This window comes from Rhododendron vialii, chromosome 11a, assembly GCF_030253575.1.
Source record: "Rhododendron vialii isolate Sample 1 chromosome 11a, ASM3025357v1".
Classification (NCBI taxonomy): Eukaryota; Viridiplantae; Streptophyta; class Magnoliopsida; order Ericales; family Ericaceae; genus Rhododendron; species Rhododendron vialii.
In genome coordinates this window covers 26938585-26962060 of record NC_080567.1, presented here as the reverse complement: position 1 = coordinate 26962060, position 23476 = coordinate 26938585, and the positions used below count along the sequence as shown (strand labels likewise).

The 23476-nt window shown below is 35.9% G+C and overlaps 2 protein-coding genes and 1 non-coding gene across 3 annotated transcripts; 2 read left to right on the top strand and 1 right to left on the bottom strand.

The window, feature by feature from the left end:
* Window positions 1-6363: 6363 nt before the first annotated feature.
* LOC131307507 (chloroplast stem-loop binding protein of 41 kDa b, chloroplastic) lies at window positions 6364-11332 on the bottom strand. The gene is made up of 10 exons (XM_058334042.1): window positions 11124-11332; window positions 9877-10011; window positions 9609-9695; window positions 9396-9486; window positions 9200-9254; window positions 8687-8747; window positions 8274-8495; window positions 7318-7434; window positions 7146-7235; window positions 6364-6665 (listed from the first exon to the last, which is right to left on the bottom strand). The coding sequence occupies exons 1-10, from the start codon at window positions 11304-11306 to the stop codon at window positions 6489-6491; spliced, it is 1218 nt and encodes a 405-aa protein (XP_058190025.1). The 5' UTR covers window positions 11307-11332; the 3' UTR covers window positions 6364-6488.
* Window positions 7602-7709, top strand: LOC131309035 (small nucleolar RNA snoR100). Its single transcript, XR_009194708.1, has one exon. It is a non-coding gene; the product is annotated as a small nucleolar RNA snoR100 (small nucleolar RNA).
* Window positions 11333-17660: 6328 nt separating the features above from the next.
* Window positions 17661-22783, top strand: LOC131307505 (Golgi apparatus membrane protein-like protein ECHIDNA). Its single transcript, XM_058334041.1, has 6 exons — window positions 17661-17809; window positions 20572-20628; window positions 20717-20920; window positions 21063-21122; window positions 21335-21461; window positions 22298-22783. The coding sequence occupies exons 1-6, from the start codon at window positions 17795-17797 to the stop codon at window positions 22381-22383; spliced, it is 549 nt and encodes a 182-aa protein (XP_058190024.1). The 5' UTR covers window positions 17661-17794; the 3' UTR covers window positions 22384-22783.
* Window positions 22784-23476: the final 693 nt, after the last annotated feature.

Sequence of the window (23476 nt, the reverse complement as noted above, 5' to 3'; positions counted from 1 at the left end):
TTTTTAATTGAAAATGATGATTCAAATCAAGTCGTAGACACCATGAAGAAATTGACACAGATAATTTTGATTGGACGGTAATAACTGCACAAACAAATTGAAATCTGGTTATTAAAGTAGATGATAAATAAAACGCTATGAACATAAATTGTTCATTCTATAAAACACAGTGTACAATTTTGTTCAGGTTTTGAGTTATATTCGACTGAATTGAATTTCGTAAATATGTGTAGTAAGTAAGACTTCAAATTGAACGACTTCGGATGAATATGGAAAAAGATACACACAAATACCGAGCTCAATAGCGTGGACTCATAACCAAACGAGAAAATAAAGTGGTTGACTCGTTATCCCAATGTATTTGGGTTTCTAATGAGGCGGATACAACATTCCCTCTGCCCCACAAATAAATTTAAGATCCGTTCTGTTAAGATTCTTATTTTTTAAGTACATATTCTTTATTTTACGAGACAGATCATTCTCTTACAATATATCAATTTTAGTTCACAAAATAAATATTTTATTTTTATTTATTTTAATTAGTAAAACACACAGAAAAAGGAGGTCGTTGTTAACACGTTGCTAGGACTGTAAGAGGGTACTATTGACTTTTGAATCATAATTTGAGGTAATTTTTTACCACTCCAAAGTAACGAAGAAAATTGAGTGGCTATATACGTCACAGGGTCCACGCATAGGTGATACGACTATTTTACTAGTAGTACTACTTTTGAATTTGTTACGCAACTATAGTATAGTATTCTTAGGAGTTTCATTTTTGCGCTTTATTTATTACCGATGACGCTTCATTTTGTTCATGACATGTTAAAAGTGGAGCGAAAAAATTAATTTTTTATGAAAACATTTTTGGATGCCGAGTTGATACCACGTGGCGGTACTTATCTGGAATTTGAACCTTTCAAATGTATTTTAGACTGCTCAAATTTATTTCTTTTTTCGCCCCCTCCCCCCCCCCCCTCTCTCCTCTCTTTTTCTTTCTAAAATTCGGAGTACGCATGTGTGGTAACTGGTACCCTACCGACGCTGCAAAATTTCTCATGCATTCTTGTGACTTTGCATGGGGCCAACTTGTCATACACATGTGAGTATATGTTAGAATATCTACAACGGTTAGAATTAATTATTTTTTAATCGGTTAATTTTGTAGCTTCCTCTTGACTAAAAGTACCGTATTATCTTGCTCTTTTCTTAAAACTGGTCCAATAATTTATAATATATTGTCGGCAAGAGAGAGTGTTTGGGTACAATCTATCTCTATATTTCTATATTGTATTTGTTACTATTAAAACATCCACAGTGGAATAACAAAAATCAAAAAACTGTTAAGATTAACGATATTTGCTCAAAAAAGAATTACATGGGAATAACCAAACTTAACAACTCATCAAATTTTGGTCATGGATAATTAAAACTAGTAACTTTTTGTCAATAACTAAATTTATTGGACCCCAACATCTTCTCAATCACGTACAACCATCATGAAAAAGTGAAACTCACTTTTTATATAGCAAATGCTCTATGGGTTCACCTCCAGACCAGTAACCTTCCTCTAATGTACTGTCCAGTTCGCATTTAGTGGGCCCATTTTTCATTTCGGGCCCACGTCGATAATCAGTATCAATACACATCTGATGGACTTGATTTGTGGTGTGGTGGCTTGTCTCGATGAGATCTACATGATGAACGGTTCCGATTATCGACGTGGGCCCGAAATGGGCTCACAAAACGTGAACTGGACAGTACATGGAGGGAGGCTACTGGACTGGAGGTGAACCCATGCTTATTGGTAGGTGAAACTCACTTTTTACTTTGATAAGTAATTGTGCATTTAACAATATTGATCACTTTATGAATTTTAACAAATGCTCTCTACTTTCACTTATTTTACTTGAATGTCATTCAATGTAGACCATTAGATTGAAAAAAAAAATCCTTAGATTTGAATTTTCGCCAACTCATTTTGATTATGGGCAAAAAATAACCAACGTGAAACTTGACATTACTAACTTTAACAATCTCTAAATGGATAATAAAAATCTAATGTGGCAAGTTTTGACACTGCTAACTTTTTGATTTTGATTATTACATTGTGAATGCTCTTAGCCATAGGTCTATATTATATATTATCTTTCCTTAACTCTCTCTCTTACATGAATTTTTTTTAATTTTTTCATCTTTTTAATCAGGGTCTCGTTCCACTGAGAAAAATAAGTATTTATTTTTTAAATTAAATATGATATATTATGAGAGGATGAACTGTCTCATAAAGTGGAAATAAGTACTTAAAAAATAAGAAATTTAGCCGAACCTTATTCTACACTTTTTACAAAATATAAAATATATACTATATTTTGCTTGAAAAGAAAACTAAGTTCAATAAATAACATAACAAACACTCCATGAAATCTATTTCTTTTCTTCATTTTTTTGTTTTTTTTTATTGTTGTGAAATTTCTTACTTATTTTGCTAGAAAAGCAAATAAATTTCAAAAGCTATAATCATCGATCCACTTATGTACATGACAACAGCAAAAAAAAGTTCTCACTAATGTTTTTTTCATCCCCATGCATCAAATGAGCAAGACGCTATACACGAATATATGGGATGTGTGTAGGCAAAATCTATACACATGTATACATAAATTCTAAATCATATTCTACAACATAGTGTACAGTTGTGTAATGGAATTTCTTGCTCGTTCCAAAAAAAAAAAAAAAAAACAAAGGAAAATGTTATTTTTGGGTTTTGAATCAAAGGGAAAAAACTTTTGATGAAGGAGTCAGCTTCTGTGGGACTCTTTGAAATAGGATGTCCAGGTTATATTTCTATCGAACATCAGAAATCAGTTGATTATACACTTTTATTTTGCAGAAAGTCTACGCCCATTGCTCTATATTTGCCGCTTCCCTTACCGCTCTCAATTTCACTATCCAAAAAGCGTCCGGATTTTAAAAAACTTAACTCTTTACCGAAAAAGCTTTTTAAAATCCGGATAATTGATTGCCGAGACTGACTGTGAAACATTGAGCGGCTGTTTATTTTACTAAAATTGGTTTAATTTTCTTCTTCTTCTTCTTTTTCCCTAAGCCTTTATGATCAGAAGATTAAAGTTGTTAGATCAACTTCAATTTTTTCATGATCCTCATATCCTCAAGATTCTATTTAGGGGGTGTTTTCGGTAGTTAGACTTTACTAGTGCTTTTGATCCAAAAAAAGGAGAGAGAGAAGCAAACGGTTTCTCTGCATCCGGGAGAGAAAACTGCACCCTGAGCAACCCGGCTAGTGCCGCCTCATTTTTGCGTTCATTTCAACGATCGAATTTGTTCACATTGTAAAGCTGATTGAGTAAGATAGTCCTCGTCAAAATTAAGGACCCAATGATGTTTTATCGGAGCACAATTATATAGAAACGAAATAAATTGGGCGCACTAGATTACGAGCCTATTTTTTTTTAAATACGAGTTTGGTCCGATCGGCTATCATTTGGTTTTCGATGCGTTGGATTTTAACGTGACTGGTTGCACTCAACGAGCTCTACCGGATGAACGACTTGGAGACAGGAAATGAGCTCCGAACTAGCCGGACTGCATGGGTGCATCCGTGCATCCAGTTCTCCAACAAACGGTACAGAAGCCATTTCCAACAGGAAGAGAAGAGACTTTTAGTACTAGTGCTTGACTGGTTAACTGTGCATGGGCCATGGAGGGTTGTAAATAAGTCCAGCAGAGCTTTGTCGAGTTCGAACTCGGCTCGTTTACTAAACAAATAAAAAATTTGAGTTTGAACTCGAGCCTTAATGAGTCAAGCTTAGTAATTTACTGAGTATTAAATAAGTCTCTTTAATCCAGCCGAACCAGGCCTCTAATAACAAACCAAGATTTTGTCGAACTCCACTCAGCTGATTTACTAAACTAGCCAAAGCTCGAGTTCAAACTTGACTTGTCTACTAAAAGAGCCTAACCGAGATGAGTTGGCGAACTGCTGGGTTTATTAACAGTTGTATGCAGATAAGGGTGAGTGAGCAGGTTCCCGCCCCTAACCGTCACCGACCAAGACCCCCATTCCCCCAACCAATTCCCATAACGTGTGGTTAGTACCTTACTTCACACGAAAGTTCTCGTCGTTCAAACCACGTGGACCATCTCACTATCCACGTGGCGTTTCTACAGGCGCCAGTTCCTTTTACAGTAGTACAATGCTGTAGTAAATACATCGCTATCTCAGGGGTTAGCAAAAAGAATCGCAAAGCGGGGTCCACAAAAAATACCACAAACCGACAAACAAAAAACGTAAAGCCGTGGGACCCACGTGCCCCTGGATTAACGCGTCAATGGCCGCAGGAAGGCCACTTGTCGGCCTGTGGTTCAGGGGACGGTGATCCGCCAGGTGGCGAACCTTGTGGCTTCTCCGAACCAACGGGTTCTTGACTTTTTGAGCCCTTTGGTTGGTTTTTCTAATCAGATTTTGTGCACTTTGTTTGTTGACCGGTTTATTCAGTTGGGGTCGGTAATTGAGTCATTACGGGCACTAATTTGGGATCAGAATCCAGATATCGTTGGATAAGGTGGGGGGAATTAAAGGATAATGTTGTGCTTTTTTGACTAATGAAGATCATATGACTTTTCCTTTGCACTCCGGGAATATTCCACAATATCCTCTCAACTTCTCTTTCTTCGTTGTTCTTCGTTTTTAAATTAAGGAAAAGTAGCAAAAGTCCCCCAGTTAGAGACAGACGATATTTGTGTTTGAATTTGTCTTCACAGAGCTCTTAGTCGGACGGGTGTGTAGAGCAGTCGAGGCCTAATTAAGTTGTGAAAGGAACATGCAAACGGAGACAGAACGGAGCTTCAGAGTCCGTTTCAAAAACCTTCTTATTTTATAAGTACTTATTTTTACATTTTCAAACTCAAAAATAATATAAATGAAAAATAATTTTTCAATTATTTTTACACCGTATTAAAAATCTCAATGAGATCTATCAAACAAGATCCATAGTGATAGAAAAATTATTTGCGTAAGCACATAATTTTTGAGCTTGAAATTACATTTTTAAAAAATAAGTATTTATTTACCCTTTTGTGGAACACACCTTATTATTAGACAAAAAATAAGTTCTTATTCCGGTTCTGGAACGGGCCCTCAGCTTCATTTAAGAAGCAAAGCCTTTGTCTCATCTGGGGAGGCCGTTTTCGCTTTGCATATTAGAAAAAGAAAAAAAAAATTCGATTTCGATTCTCCTGGTTTCGTAATGTCATTCACATTAGCTTTTTGATCTGCAACAAACCCTAGAGGATAGTAGTTTCCCTGATAAAAACCAGATTTTACCAATAAACTAGGGGTGACAAATTGAATTCAGATCCATTAACAAATTCATATCCATCAACTAAAAAATAGACCAAATCCAACCCATTTATTAATTGGGTAAGAATGGGTCCAAATCCAGCTAACCCATTATTAGTTGGGTCTTAATTGGGTATCAATTGGGCCAACTTAAATGACCCAATAGGTAATGTAAGTAACCCTCCAAATTCCTGCCTCTTTACCAATCACACTAGGTTCCCGTCTCTTTTGCAATTGGGACGCTGAGGAGTATGGCCTTCTCTCTCTCTCTCTCTCTCTCTCTCTCTCTCTCTCTCTCTCTCTCTCGTTTATTCAATTGTTCTGTGCTAAATCACACACGTCCAAAATTATTTTGAACGGTTCGGATTAAAAACCAATTGTGACCGGTAACAATTATTATTTTGACCAGTCAAAATTGAAAACACATTTCATCCATTGATTGAGCAAATGGACCGGTGAAATTGCACTCCGCCGTGAATAAATTTCTCTCATGACAGTCCCGCATAGGGTTTGGATTAAAAAATTAAGTGACTTATTTTTTTGTCCGTATTCAATTTTTTTTTGCATTTTTTTTGTTTTGTGTCAAACTTTTGTGACTTATTGATTTGTTTCGACGAGAGGAATTGGAAAAGTAAAAAAATTCGATTGAAACTTATAATTTTTTGAATAAAGACAAAAATAAATCAATAAGACAAAAAGTACTTATTCTCGTTTTTTTGAAAATTTTTATGAGTTTCGATCATTTTTTTTTTTACTTTTCCAATTTTTCGATCATAAATTTTAGTATATATGTAATTGGATTAATGGGCGGGTTGGGTTTGCTTTTAAATAAATGGGTCGGGTTGGGTATGGGTAATTAAACTCATAGTTAATGGGTCTAAATGGGTCAATGACCCATTAAAGACCTAACCCACTAACAACTTACCCAATTTGGCCCAAACCCGCCCGTTTGCCACCCCTACAATAAACCAATGAAAGAAAGCAAAAGCTTGGCCCATGAGTTCTCTGCTAAACCAGATGGGAAATTCTATGAAGCATAGTTGTGTTCTTTTGTCCACCAGAAAAATTCCCATTCCAGAATGAAGCTTGAAGGAAAAGAGAGGAAAAATTCGGAGAAATAAATAAACTAGGTGAGAACAAGGCTCTTTCCAAGAATCATGTCGTCCGTGAAGAAATCAGCCTCTTTCCTGAATGTTCCCCTGCCAAAGTCGAGGTTGTAGGAGTCCGCGAGACCTCCCACCAGGTCGAACTCTGGTTTCCACCCAAGCACGCTCTTCGCCTTGTCAACCGACGCGAAGAAATGCTGCATATTTGAAAAGGACGAATAGTGTTAGATATAAACACATTCTAATACATGGCAAACCAACTCCTGTCCACATCCATGCACGTTACTCATCAATATTATTGAACAACGTATATCGAAGAGTCAAGCATTTTCAATGAAACTAACAAGAAGATGAAAGTCATCTCGAAACAATATTACCGTGTACTAGATTTGTTCCTATTGTGTCGCTATGAAGTAACATGATCGATTTAGCTCTGCTGTGATACAGTGAAATGTTTTTTCAATGTTTTCTGCAGATCATTTTATCAATGGTAGAGTACTGATGAGTTGTTTCTATGGATGCTTGTATGCACTAAATGAATTTTCTAACGAAGAGAACTGAAGGAAGCCTGCCAAATTCCTAGTTGCCTTTTATCGAGAGAAAAGTATCTTGTAAATGAAATTTCTCAATGATTCATGAAGTTAAAAATGGAATTGTGAGCTACGCAATTGATCTACCTGGTCTCGGAAGGGAAATGCCTTCTTTTTGCCAAAATCAAACTCCTTTGGGTTATAGTGAATGATCTCCGGTTCAGGGAATCCAGCAGCCTGTGGGGAAAATATTGACGATGGCTTTATCTACAAGTAGCTTCAGTGACAACTACTGCAAAAGAGATATTGACAAAGTTACCTTCGCGCACGCCTTTGCTAATCCATCAAACGTCACGTATTTGTCTCCAGAGATGTTGAATACTTGCTTGCTGGCCTTTTCATTACCAAGAACTTTGATAAAAGCCGTCGCTAAATCCTGGAATTTTTCAACTTGATTAAGTCAGAATTATGTTTCGCCTGTAATAAACGTTTGGACCACCAATTGTCTTAAAAGCTTGTGCTTATAGAAAATGAGCACATAAATTGATTTGGACTATCAATAAAGGAAGCATGGTAATGTGCACATAAATTGATTTGGACTATCAATGAAAGAAGCATGGTAATGTGCACATAAATTGATTTGGGTCTCTAGGCCTGTCCTCTCTGATGCCATTTGGCTTTGATTTAAGGGCATGGTTTTTCAACAAAACATCCTTGTAGCTCCTAGGTTCTTGGAGGTTTAGGGGGGCCACTGTTTTAGTGGTATTCTGAGAACAACCACTTTGTGCATATATTGCCAAATGTTAGGTCTGTCTCCAATCATCCCCCGCCTATACCCCCAATGTTATGTTGTTGTTGTTGTTGCTTATAGAAAATGAGCCCAACCGTCAATTTATACTATGCTATCCAACAACTGCAAAATTTTCAGTATGTTATGTGCTTCTAGCGAGGGAGCATTTGGCCAGTTCTGAAGCAAAATAGAAGTGCACAAACTGAACAAACTGGAATTTGGGGGACAGGTTAACACAGTGCAAAATTATCATTTCACTGACTGGAATGCCGAAGTACCAGTTTTTTTCCAAGAAACTTTTGCCACCAGAGAAATTGCTAGAAGTAGAATGAATCACTTTGTTACTGAGAATTTCCAATTTTATTCCGGGCATGGTTGTTGATTAAAAACAAAATACCGGCCAAATTTGGGAAAAAAATTGAACTGATTGCTCCCAGGATTAATCTATAGACGATATTAGGATAGTGAAGTGCAAAATCCCTAACCTTTACATGACCAAGCTGGGAAATTTGTATTCCTGAGTTGGGAATTGGGATCGGCCGACCTGCTTTCAGCCGGTGGAAGAACCACTCTTCAACAGGATTGTAGTTCAACGGCCCATAGATGTAGACCGGTCTTATTGAAGTATAATTGACATCCCTTGATTCTAGTAAGCTCTCGGTCTCAAGCTTTCCCTTATGCCTGCTCTTTGGATCAACTGCATCCGTCTACCACAGGCAACAGTCAAAGAGAAAGAAGTAAAAAGGATGTTTACTAAGATAAGGGAAGGAACAAGTTCTCCACACTGCAACATCTTTTGCATATATCTCTTCTGTGCTCACCATTTTGACACGGAGATAAAATTTGAATCCTTTGAAGAGTAAGGTGCATAAAACAAAGGTATGATTACAAAGCTGACCTCAAAATGTGGTAAAAGATCAGATTTGAGATAAACACCAGCGGAAGAGCAGTATATGTACCTGAGATTCAGAAGAATGTTACGATTTCTAGTGGGAAAAAAAGAAAATCACGGCATTGCCTATGCTGCTCTGCAGAGATCCCAAACTATACAAATTGGTGCTTCTTTATCTTATCCCTAATATCTTGACCAATTTAACTTCTCGAATATTTGGTGCTTCACAAGTGGAAAATGGCAACCAATATTGAGAAAGTGCTATAACTACAGACAATTTCAAAATAGTGCAACTTTGTTTATTTGATGTCATTCTCGCGTACTCTTATCTCCTCCTCTTGGAATGTTTAAGTAGTGTTCAGATTTGTAATTGGGGCCATAGTCAAAGAGAAGACCAAAACTAAAATGCTTGATTTCAGAAACCAAAGCGCCACCCGTCCTTATCATTAAGTCATTGCACACAACTTCATATTTCATGAAATGAACGATGTGTCTGAAATTAGACCGTTTGTAGCTTACTGTTCAAGCTTCGGTAAGGCATCCAATATTGGTTCCACCTCCTCGGCCTCTCTTCCTGAAGATTTGCCAACATTCTTCATTAAAACCCATAAAATAGTACATCTTCAGATAAAATGAAACAACAGTTCTTTTGGTTGCAGCAGAGCGGGGTATGAATTGTGAGAATTGCACAAGTAGAAAGTTACGGTAGTCATACCATTGATATCATACACGACATCGAAGCCTTCTGCTGAGAGACTAGCTTTCACAAAGTCATAGTCCTTCCTATCTCCTTTTAAATGCAAGATCTACACTTGTAATACACCATTCAACTGCTTACTAAAGGAATGTATGAAACCGAGCAAGAAGACACCAGACTGAATTCCAACAAGGCAGATAAACTTTATAGAGATGTGCCATAATTAACAACCTTGGAAGAAAAATCGGCATACTCTATGTCTGATTCACCAGACAATTGTTGGGTGATGGGTGCTTTTCCTCTCGTGAAAAGAGTCACCTGCATCATTTCATAGACCTTGTTTATCAACTGTAAGACATCCTCAAATGTCGTTCTTTATATACTTGATTATCCCAATTTGAACGGCATGTCTTAAGATGAAATTGTTGGTTAAGAAAGTTGAAACAAGTCAGGAAAATATTCAGTGCAGGTGAGAGTAATATAAACCAATGGCTCAAACCTGATGGCCCTCTTTTAGAAGAAGTCGTGACAAAAACACACCGATAAACCGTGTCCCTCCCATTATCAGGATTTTCTTGGTACTCAAAGCTGTAACACGCAATCCCCCTTTCGGTTGCCATACCTTTCTTTTATACTGCAAGAGATAGGGATCATATGAAATACATAAACTGCTCCAAAGACATTAGTTAAAAAGACTACGAAAGCAAACAGCGAGCAATATTAATCTTGCGTAACAAACTCATACGGAGTAACATGTTACTAGTTCTTGAATGAATAAGGCACGGTTTCACCAGCTGATAACACTTCTTTTTCCATTTAGTCTGTTTATGGATCTTGAATTTGTGGAGGGAAAGGAAACGGTAAGAGATTCGACTTCATGGTACATCAAAAGAATTAAGCTGAAGTACTAATTATTTTTCTTTTCCTTCAGACATCCCACCACAATCAAGGATCCAAAGACAGCCTCACGGGCTAAAAAACAATCCGAAAGTCGCTTTAGGATTCCAAAACAAGCCGACAGATGAATCAATAAACCAACTACTTACTATGTTTTCAAATGAAATGGGTAACAGCAATTCCAGCCCCTATGGCTACCTTCTCAGAAACGATTTGGACTTGAACCAAAGCTTCATTGAGTTATGATCAAATGCACACATCATAGATAAAACTCCCTGTGCTCTTGATAGTCAACATTATGCATCTCTGTCCGTCATCGACCTTAGAACATGATCCATGACAAGTTCTCTAATCTTCTTCTTTTATGCTAATTTTACTTTTCTTTTCTTTCTACTTGGCTATCAAAAAGTTTGTACAATTCACAAAACGGGAGCGTAAAAATAATATACTTTTATTTCAAGAAAAATTAAAATTTTCCCACAACTTAAAAAGAACTAATTGATATCTACCAATTCGTAAAAAGTAAAAAAGTTCGAATTGTTTTGCCAAAATGTATCATGTTCAAGTCTCGTTTTGCGGGCCGGACAATCTTTTTGGGAGGCACTGGTGAGTTGGTATTAAGGAGCTGATTGCGCTCAGATTTCTTGAAGTTGAATTCAAGCATTGCTACTATGAGATGCTAGCAAATTTAATCCCTTTTTACAGTTTGAAAGCATTTTCTTGAAGTTTAATCCCTTTTTACAGTTTGAAAGCATTTTCAGTTAGCTCACTCGGTGAGAGAGAGAGAGAGAGAGAGAGAGAGAGAGAGAGAGAGAGAGAGAGAGAGAGAGAGAGAGAAATGGGGGGTACCTGAAAAGAGGTGGTCATTGATCGGGTGCCATGGAAATCAGAGAGAGAAGACGGGGGGAGGAGAGAGAGAGAAGGTTGTTTGTGCTGCAGCACCAGCCTTGCCATGGTGCCAGCTGCTCTCCTCTGGTTTGGAAATTTGTTGAGACCGTTGGAAGTAAAATTTGAAGGGCTGTGAAGCTGCATCCCATCTCTTCTTCCTGCTTTACTTTCTGGCCTTCTCTCATTCTTACAATTAGGATAAGACAGTGACCCACTCTCCCCCCCTTCACTTCGGTTATGTACATAAGACCCCACTCCATTTTTTTTTCTAACATCAACATCTTCAGATCAGCTTACAGCCTTACATACATTTTAACTATTTTCCTCCTCGTCCGCTAAAATTAGAGAATTCGCAAGAAATTTATCTTTTGCAATCTAGTCGGAAAAGGTTGCCACTTGCCAAGTTTCGTAGTCTAAATGCGTAGGGTTACAAGTTGTAACTTACAATGCATCGTGTTGTTGCCACTTGAGCCACCATCAGTGTTCGGACCCCACACCGTACCTCAACCCCTCCTTTAGACAAAAGCGTTACCCCTACCTCACATAATCCTTCCCTCCTCCCCGTTTTCAATTACTATTACTTTACGCTCTCTCTCTTAATTCTTATTTTTGCGAATTTTAATTATCCATACAGTATGTTTTCGGGTGACATTTTTAAATTTCTGAGTTGTAAAGTGATAAAGCCCGCTTTATCTGTGTCTTCTCTCCCCTAACAAAAAAAACGTAGGTGCTTCAAAGCCTAACTCTTTATGTCCAACTTGACTACTTGCCGCAAAAATTCCCACCAAAGTTTACAAATTTTGACCAATATGGGATGAAGTGCAAAGAATGACTTTTCATCCCCAAATACGTTTCACTTTTGAGAGATAATTTCTCATTCATCTCTTGATGATTTTTGTTCATTCTTTCACCACCGCCATTTGTGGGGCCAACTATGAGTTTTTTATTACAATAATTTATATCGTTCATCTTATATGACCCGCATAATAATATATATTAACGTTTGGCACATCAAGTGATCAGAGGAAATCAAGATAAACCACTTTCAAATTATAGAAAGGAAAAAATAATCGGGAAAAACATGGTAAAAAATCCCGATGTTCTTTTCTTTCTAACAATAGAAGGTGGTTTATCTCGATCATAGACGGACTTCGCCATTGATCGACAAAACAAAATAGTATAGAAAATGAGGTCTTATAGTGCCATAGTGGCATACATGCGTGATGCGTACAGACTACATACACATACACTTTAGTTCAGAGAATGGAGATTGGATTCATATACTACCTGATTGTAAGATAGAAAGGAGAAACTGAATGGAGGGGGACGTGGTTCTATTTCTGAGGAACAAATAGCAAACACCCATTGTTGTAGAGAGAGAAAGAGACGATGGGTGTGGCCCAAGTCGCGAGCACACCTCTATCGGCTGACTCAGTGATCGGAACTCGGATCGGCGACGGTGTAGGTCGATTTGGGTCGGCGACATTGTCAAAACGGTCCACTACCAGAAGGAGGAAAAAAAGAGGGTCTTTTTTTTTCAATTTTTTTTTCTACATGTATCTTCTCCGATTAAATATCAAGAAGTATCTGTTTGACTTGATATCTTACAAAGGGTAGTCCTATGGTACACATCCCTTATTAAGGGGTGTACCGTACGTATCATGATTTTAAACCATTGGATTTCAAAGTAAATAATCCAGACCACCCATTTATTAAACCAATTAATAAAATAAAAAAATGGCTTAGCAGGTAACAGGTTGTTCTCTCTTCATTGACTTTCTCTCTCTCTCCCTCATGTGTAAAATACTACAAATTATATAACATAACCATAATTGTTATGACAACACAAAAAATTGACACTTTCTTACCACAATGTGTCGTACCAAAAGAAATCGATCAAAAGATACTAGATACAAGACCAAAATATATCGTTGCACAATCAATAATTATTATTCCCAAACAAAATACATGTCTAAAATATCACAAATTAAATATTGTATAACTTAACATCCTAACAGTCCTGATCGATCATTTTAAAAATACACTCACTAACGACATTTAAATTGTACAGTCAATTTATATTTGGTATGAAACCTAGTCCTCTATTGTAGTTGAATGTAATATAGCCATGCGACTGTGACACAATAATGACGATCAAATCCGTTGAATTTTTTATGTTTGTTGATTAAGTCACCTACATAATTTTTTGTCTCAATCAAGTTTAGGAAGCTCCATCATCGGCACGCAAATTGAATAATAGAATGATATTTTCCATCCAATTAAGTGTCTAGCTATAAGCCATCAACTTCATTCTTGATACGAATGACTTAATTAATATTATGTAAAAGATAGACGATTTTGATAAAATAAAATAAAAAATAAAATAAACACTTTACGTGGGGCTCAGATGGTGCATTATTATATTTTAATGTTGTATTGAAATTGAACGATGAGATTTGTTGAAGTATGAAATTTCAAGGACTAACTATGTGATTTATTCTAAAAAATAATAACATTCTTTTAAAAAAAAATAGGAACGAAAGGTTTAAGACTTGAACCCCAAATCTTTTAGATAAATGTCCAAACTCCAACAACACTTTATCACTATGGTACACAATTGAGAATTTGTAATTCTAAAGGCTATTAATTATATAATATTTTCTTGTATGTAATGGCGTTATTTTTAGGCTAAAAATTTGAGAAGACAGAGGCCTCAAATGCTTCCGTCCTAGTGATGGGTCTGCACTTGTAGATCATATTATAGCTATGTCATTGGTGTAAATCAAAATGTCGACTATAATAATTTTTTTGAAAGAAAGTACAATGACAATAAATTTACAAAATTATTTAGATTTTACTTCCACAACCTAGTTCCAAGGACCACCATTAAATTTGGATTGATACGCATAGGGTGAAGGTTTGACACCGATCCATGTGTTAAATATATAGTGCCAATTGTTAAGTGCACCGCCCTAAATATTGATAAGATAGGGTATTAATATAATTAATTTCACCAATTACAAAAAGGAGAATAATTTTCACCCTCTATTTTTTAATATTCACACTAATTTTTTTGTACTCCATTTTAGTGTTGAAAGTGTATGCATTTGAGACAGTTGGATAATTATTTTTTTCGTGACCTCTCATTTTTCCACAAAGGAATTTTGATTTTTTGAATTAAATTTTGTAGAAAAAGAATTTGATTTAGTCTAATATTTTGAGAGGAAATTGTAGTTGTATTCGAAAATTTGGGTATAGTACTTACTTTTTGGTGAATTTCTTGGATGAAAATTTTGTGCAAAAACTTCATTTTTAGTTTAAATTATTGAGGTATTGTGTAGGGACAAATAAGAATTTGAAAAATTAGTGTAGAGGGAATCGAAAATTAAGACAATATGGTGGAAATTTTAAAATTTGAAAAAATAATGTGGCGGGAATTGAAAATAATTAGTAGTATTGTATTTTGTCAATTATAACTATCGTTTACTGAACATTCCGATTGAATTTTTTTTATACGACACGTTGTGGGTATGAAAACGCCAATTTATAGTGTTGTCATAACAAATTTGGTTATATTACTGAATTTGCGGTATGGTATTTTGCTAATAATAACTATCGTTAACTGAGCATTTCATTTGAATTTTTTTATACGATACGTTGTGAGTATGAAAACGTTAATTTCTGGTGTTGTTATAACAAATTTGGTTATATTACTGAATTTGAGGTATGATATTTTGTTGATTATAACTACCGTTAATTGAACATTCTGATTGAATTTTTTTATACGACACGTTGTGGATATGAAAACGTCAATTTATAGTGTTGTCATAACAAATTTGGTTATATTACTAAATTTGTGGTATTTTAGACATGTGTTATTATGAAATATTTTAATTAATTTCCTTTGGTACGACACATTGTGATAAGAAAACGTCAATTTATGGTATTGTCATAACAATTATGGTTTGTTATAAAATTTGTGGTATTTAAATATGTTTTCTTTTGATATGACACGTTGTGTTAAGAAAATGACAATTTTAGATATTGTCATAATAATTGTGGTTATTTTCTAAAATTTGTGGCATTTTACAAATATTTTTGACTTGGGTATAACAATTGTTGATTCTGGTACGACATATTTGGATTTTGTTGCGAAATATCATACGAGTCAAAAAAATTTGGTACGATTCATTATGGTAAGATAATGCCAATTTATGGTGTTGTTATAACATTTGTGGTAACATTATTTAATTTTTGATATTGTACGCATATATTTGGTTAGGGTACAAGTATTATGGATTTCGGTACGAATAATTATGGTTACATAATAACAATATTTTTTAATTATGGGTAACCTGCTAATGACCTGTTCAACAGGTAAATTTTAATGTACAAATCGTAACTAGAATCATAAATATGCATTAGAAAACCAAAAATTGGCATAATGAAAATCACAAATTGTCATAATTTAGGCATACGGTATACCCTGTGTACCATAGCTTCCTCCTCTTACAAAATCACACTGTAATTGACAATTTATATAATGTGAACAAATCGGATCATAGAAATGATTCCAAAGCATGGTTGAAATTTTCCAAAAACGGAGGAGAATGAGAAGGAGAAGTCTTCTTCTCCGGCGTGAGGGTTGTAATCAAGTGTACCCAGCTAACTTTTTTTCATCTCTTTCCGAAATATATCTTCTCTGATTAATAACCGTTTCGTGCTCGATTGAATCCATACTTCACATAAACATTTTAATCGGCAAGTTATGTAATGAGGACAAATCGGATCATCAAACTAGTTCCAAAAATAAGTTTCAAAATTGCCAAAAAATAGGAGAAACCATCGTCTTGAAACTTCGCACGTTGAAGATGCGAAGTCTACTTACTATCGAAGTCGTGTTTTGTACGCTCGCGTTATTTATTTATCAGACACATCACATGTTCAAGTCTACTCACCACGGAACTCGCGTTTATGAACCACATTTTTCATAGAACTTTTTTTTTTTTCTTCTTCAAGATTTTCCTCTCACTCCTCCTCTTCCACTCAGATCCCTTTGTTCCATCGTCCTCCTGCATCACCATCATTGAGGTGAATATCCACTAAATATGAGGGACACAAAAGCAAAATTTGAGGGGGACGTGGGTTTGAGTGGTTGGTTTTACGTGATGTTACAATTTTGCCCGAGTAGTTATTTTATGAGGTGCTTTGGAAGAAGTTAAAAACATTTTTTTAGGGGCAAAAAGGGGAATTAATTTTGAGACGGGGCTTCAAAAATGGAAGACACCGAACTGGTCACGCAAAAAATTAACTTGATTGGACATCAATAGGTATATCAAAATTGAATTTCAGTTTATATAATACACAATTTAATTTTGTCAATAAAACTGTCGATGACCGTCTATTTTATAAATCAAAATTTAATTGTTGATATACTCGATATCCGATTAAACTTAGTACTTTTTTTACATAAATATGCTGTTCTGTGGACTCTATAATATAAACGTTTTAGATTACTATGGTACCGATACTGTAAACTATATGTAATAGAGTATAGGCTTGAAACGGAAGTATACGAAGCACATCAGAAAAAGTACTTTTTTTTTCAAACGGAGGTAATTTCAAACTCAAATATAATAAAAATGAAAAATATTTTTTTAATTTTTTTTGCACCGTTTAAAAGATCTCAATGAGATCTATCAAACAAGATTCATATTGGTAGGAAAATTATTTACGTAAACATATGATTTTTGAGCTTGAAATTACCTTCTTTTTCTAAAAGTTCTTTTTTTAAGAAACCGGAACACCACCTCAACCATTCTCCTTTCTGTTCAAAAAGCCACATCTCGTTTATACTCAACAGAAAGGATGTTGGTACAGATTGAAAAACCCGTACCAGCTAGAACAAATTCGTTTTGGGCTCGTTTCGGGTCCCAAAAATATGATCAGAATTGCTCATTTTGCTTCAAACTCCTACAAAAATTCAGATGAATCAGATATCGGTAAGAGTGTTTACTAAACATCAAACTTTGCTTTAAAATTCAAGCCCAATTAAAAGTTTAGCCAAATTTTTGCAAGGACTTTAAACAAAACATTTTAAACGAAATAAGCGATTTCGATCTCTTTTTTTTTTTGAGAAACAGGCCCAAAACAGATCTGTTCTAGCTGGTACTGATTTTCCATCTGTACCAATAGCAGGGCTCTCCACTCAACCCAAACAATAGAAAGAACTTTAATTTTAAGAGAATAAATTATTTATACCGCTGGTGTAAATATTTATTTATTTTCAAATCAATTACATTGCGACATGTGTCAAAACAGTGATCCTAATTAATAAAACATGACGACGTGGCGCAATATAATTACGTGGCGCAATACAATTGATTTGAAAAAAACAAATATTTATACCGACGGTGTAAAGAATTTATTCTCTAATCTTAAGAGCTAAGTAATATTAGAACAGGGGACCATAGTGGTAATTAGTTTAATATATCAGGGTTCTGTTGAAAAATATTACGACAAAGTCCAAATCAAGTTTTTGGTACCAAAATTAACCAGGTAAGAGAAACAGAGGCAGGGGCGAAGCCCGTTCGATTTTGATTTCTCTTCTGCGAAATCTTCTTCCCTTCCAAATGGATCTGAATCCGGTAAGTTCAATCGCCTGTATGCACATAGATTTACCCACACGTGGATGCACGAATCCGCTTGATTTCAGTTTCTGCAAATTCTTTGGTTTTTCCCGGAATTTGTCGAGTAAGACTGGCTAGGGTTTGTTGTGTGTGAGATTTATTCGTTTCTGTGATTATTGGTGGTGAATCTAGATTTGAATTGCCATGTTACTGGCTAGGTATTTCAATCTTCGTATTAGTGATCATTTTGACGTTGTGTTTTACGGATCTGTGCCTTGAATATCATTCTGATGTTGACCGTGTATTGTACTACTGTGCTGCCGAGCTAGACAGCTAGATCCCGGTTAACGAAATCTCGAAATGTTTGTAATTCTGATGATATTGGGATGGTAATTTTTTTTCCATTGCGACGCGTCGAAAAACTGGGATTACGAAAGTTGGAATTCCTTGCTGGTTCCAATAATATGAAAACAAGGGAATAAAAAAGGGATCCTAAACTAAATATGTAATCAGGGTATTTTTTTTGAAGATTTTGACATTGTTTTCAAGAACCTCTGCATGGACATCTTATTTGTGCCCTTTTCTTAAGGCATTTTGCACTGAGGATGTTTGAAGGTTGGAAGATATGTGCGGATATGAGTTTTAGCTAGGAAGTACATAGGTTTTGAAACCTTTAAGGTAGCACATTTCTATGTTGTTTTAAACAGCATATAGGGTTGGGTTTTATATATGAAACGCTCCATCAAACTTGATTTGTGAACATGTTTCAAAATCAGAAAGAAACTTGCACAGTGCTTTTCATTCGAATGAAGTATTATGTTTCTAGAATCTGGACCATTAGTTTAGGACGTGATCTATCACATTTTTCTGCAACATCCTTTAAGATAGAATAGGTTGAAAAGTTCAGTCATCAGTTTGTAGATAGTGTCCGTTGCAGTTAATAGTAAGATGAGTGGCGATCAATGAACAGTGCTCTGTTTTGTAACTTCTAAGGAGGGTGACCTGGTAGGACACACACTGGAACCTCCTTCGGTGGGGGATCTAATGGCAATGTAGAGATGATCATGTAATTTGTTTCTGAACACTTTCTCTGGGTAAGTAATAGACAAGGATAAATATATGTGAAGGGCATCAAGGGCATGCAAGCCATGTACAAACGTAATAACACCAAATCGTGTAAACAGGTTTTGTTATTTTTAACTTCTTCCCCTGATTAGTTTGATTTGATGCTGGTCTTTTTCCTACAAAATAGTTGGGATATTGGGTTCTAGAAGGTGGTTGTTATGATGTCGAATAGGTACTTTTTGCAAGTGTCATTCAGAAATGTGGGATCTTCTCTTTCTGTTGGCCGAGGATCTTTCGATATCCTTTCCTATTAGCATGAGTTTTCATGCAAAAAACTGTTGCTCGTTTCTTGTAGTGGTGTAGGTATTGGAAACTGACAATTGGTGTCTTTTTGGGATAAATTTGGAAAGAAATTGTGATGATACAATTTATTTGGAAAATTAACCTCATTCTGTCCTAATTGGTGGGTACAGAGATTGTCTACTGTTCATCGTACTAATATCGCTTTGCAGTAGCACTCAGAGTGTCCCTTCCTTCTATCCATTCTTGTTTCAATGTGTGGAGTCAATTGGATGGATGTTGGCTGATTTAACCCCCATGTTGGCGTTGTCGCCTTTGTTTATGCTAGAAGGGACGCAATTTCCTGCAACGGCCAGTTACCAGCACTTGTTTGGCATCAGGAAAACCAATTTCACAGCAATCAAAAGGCTCATGTGTGCAGTTTTTTGTTCGTCTTCCAAATTAAATTTTTTGGAAAAGCAGCAGCCCCACAGCATAGCGTTAGAAACTCATTTGACAATCATAGGGTGGCAAGAAACTCAAGGGAAAACCAAGGATATCAAAGATATAGGACTTTCCGATAAGATTTCTGCATCTAATGATCAGAGAATTCAAAAGGGAGAGACTTACGCTTGTATTCTTTCACAATAGTACAAATGATGCATCACCGTCACTGCTATTTTTTGTTGGGTGCGAATTTGGGAAATGCATTGCTGGTATGGGCTACTGTTTCATAGAGGATTGAGGTTCTAAAACTGCCTCCAGAAAATCTGCAGCGGTACGGAAGTATGGGTAGTTTGGGTGTGTGGGAGAAGTGCTTCATGGCTTCGAAATGGTGGAAACACCATATGGGGTAGCGCCTTATATATTATTCTAGTTTCTTTATCTATGTTTACATTAGATAAAATAAATGTCTCAGGTACTCATAGTGCAAATATATACTAAGTTCAGTGGTTTTGATACATCATTTTCCATGGTTAATGGATGAAAATAACACTAAAAATAAGAAAGAGCAAAGAAGAAAGAAAAAAGAGGTGTTTTTATGCTCACCTTGTGTCAGTTAGGTGTTACTGGTTACTTTTAATGTCTGGCATGTCTGCCTTCAATTGAACAAATTATGCAAAGAAATTGTCTGTAAGAAAATGGAATGTATTCAGAAAATTCATGGTGCTGCTGGAAGAATTCTCGTAACTATTTGCAATCTCCTTTGGGAGCTTTAAGTAACATATGAGCTTTATTGTTCACTAGTTTCTAGAAAATTAATTACAACTGTTCAAAAGACTGGATTTCCACCGCATTAAGGTGGGTTGTTTTGTGCACTCTCACAGATAAGTGAGTGATTTCCATTTAAGTGGAATATCACCTAGTGTTGAATGACTTCCTTAATCCTAATCTATAATTTTTAAGTTTCTCATTTTTGTTTCTTCTGTGCTCAGCATGCGGAGGAAAGTTATGCCCACCCTAGGATTTGTCTCTTTCACGTGTTATTCAAGGTGTGGTTTACTTAATTCTTTGCTTTACTAGTTTGTCCATTGTAATTCCATCTTGCTATCTAATACTGCATTTTGTATGGTTTGGCAGGCAGGAGCTTTGGCTTTCTACATCCTTTCAGCTCTCTTTGTTAATAGCTTTGTCATTATTTTTGTGATCACTGTTCTTCTCGCTGCTCTTGATTTTTGGGTAGTGAAGAATGTGAGTGGCCGTATCTTGGTTGGTTTGAGGTGGTGGAATGAAATAAATGACGAGGGTGAAAGCGTGTGGAAATTTGAATGCCTTGACCAAGAGGTTAGTGCTAGTTACAGCTTAATGAAATATTCATCTTGTTTCTTATGTTATTTCTTGTTCTCTGTGATGTTTTCATTAAAAGTATCTTGAGCCTTTGCTATTGAATTAAAATGTCTGACATTTTTAATGATGTTTTTGCTAGTCAATGGCTCGAATGAACAAGAAGGATTCATGGTTATTTTGGTGGACCCTTTACCTTACAGTAAGTATGCATTTTGAAATGGTATCATAACCTAGCTTTGAACCCTTCTTAGTTATGGTGCAATGGAGTCATTTGTCAAAGGAATGTGTATCAGAGACTAGGAATTTTGTATATTACGTTCATTATCCTGTCATTTACGTATTGGCGTATTGCTATGGAATCGAAGTAATTTTTGTTCCAACATATCTAATTCTGTTGTTTCATTTTGTTAGGCAGTTGCATGGCTTGTGCTTGGAATATTCTCTCTCATAAGGTTTCAAGCTGATTATCTCCTGGTTATAGGAGTTTGCCTCACACTCAGCATTGCAAATATTGTTGGCTTTACAAAATGTCGCAAAGGTTTGCAGCCTCTTTCTTTCAACTTGTGCAATTCAGTGGCCTTCTTATATTGTCTGCCTGATTGTCATGTTTAATGTGTTTCTCTATTCCCTGATTTGCAAAGGACACCTGTTTAATTCAGCAAATGCATAAGTTGCTATTCTATGCTACTACGCTACAATTGTTTTTTTTTTTTTTTTTGTTTTGTGGTGATTTATTTTGGTTGCTTGGAAATGTGGAAATCTAGAACTTGGCATTGCACCTGGTTTAAAACTTTAAATAGACAAGTCACGGTCTGAACTTTAAATTTTGGTGTATTTGTCATTTGTAGTGGGATAAACGAATGTAGCGCTGAAATAATAGTTTGATCATCTATGGGGATGGAAACCATGCATTTTAGTAAGAGTTTTTAGTAATATTGATGATACATGTCTCTACATTCTAATGAAGATTGACTTATTTAAACGAAATGCATGAGCTTCACCATTGGAACTATATATATTCTCCGACTGCTGAAATAAATTGTAATGTTGCTATACATCACAAAATTATAGAGAAGAAGCAATGTCCTAATGTGGCCCGAATGGAAATAAAGCTTTGGTGATACATTGATGTTTCTGATCTTATTAGTATATTCACATACACGCACACGCATGCAAATATGCAATACACATGTTGATCTCTTGCTCTCCCTCCTCTCTCTCTGAATTTTGCATTTTGTTGCGACAAATACCAAGCTTTTCCTGTGAGAAGACGTTCTCCTTCTATTTAGGAATCCATTATTTTGTTAGTGCTTATGCGTATGTGTGTATCTTTTATTGGAAATTTTCTTTCAGTAACTTTTGGTGTTTCTTCAGATGCCAAGAAGCAGATACAAGCATTTGCATCCCAGACCATTGCATCTCAGTTCACATCTAGACTACAATCAGCGTTTAGCGTCTGAATTGTCCCTGCATCACAACACGGGTGCAAATCGAAGAAAATGCACGTGAGAAACCTGGAAAACTGGTGGTGACATATACCTGATCAACCCTTCGCTCAAAATTTCGAATTTGGTTCACGTTAGAAGTTCTGTTGTGGCATTACAGGGTGGAGTGGTTGCTCTGCACCACTTGTTGGAATTTTGAATTGTTTGTATATTCAGAATACGGGATAACCTAGAGATTTTGTTTTCTTTAAAAAAAAAAAAAATTTGAATGTTTGGATTTCTTGTGGGTATTCTAGCTTATGCCTCGTCTATTTGTATTTGTATAAGACCTCATGTGTCCATATTATTTTCGACTTCACCCTTGCAATAGGAGTGGAGTACCTCCAAATGTGATCTTAAAATTTCATTTCTTCAAGTTGCTATGTCTAGAAAGATCCATGCAGTTGAGCTTAACAAGCCCCATGTGCTAAAGTGCTGCTGTTAACTTTACCCAAGTACTACTACATTTTACACCTTCTCATTGAGCTGAAATGTATCTTTAGCCACAGTCACACCTGAACTCTTGGTTGACATCAATCGAGGTTTACTGCCGAATGTGACGCCATAATGCGTCATAATTGAATGGGTACAGAAATATATCTGAATGCGACGCCATAATTGTATGGGTGCAGAAATATGATGGGAAGTAGATGCGTCACATGACCTAAACTAACCCTTCTATGTTAATCTGAGCAATCACGGTTTGGTAGATTTTTCTTCTATCTTGTTTGAACGAAGATGAGTGACGCCAAAAGTGCAACGATTTAAGTTTTAACTCTCAAATTGAATATGTGAGATTTAAGGCAAGATAAGGTTGGATCATTGACAACCACTGCTTACTGCAGTTGGTAAGTTGCTGTCTCCCATTTGTGGAAGGTCTTGGGTTCGAGCTACATAGGGAGCAGACCCTTTAGGGGCCAGGGCTATGGATAACCCTAACCCCCGGCAATGTATATCGCTTGACAAAAAAAAAAAAAAAACAAGATTGGATCATTTATGACATTATGTGCTTTAGCCTTTTTCGAGTACACAAATAAAAGAGATTATAGAGACTAGTACTAAACGCTCA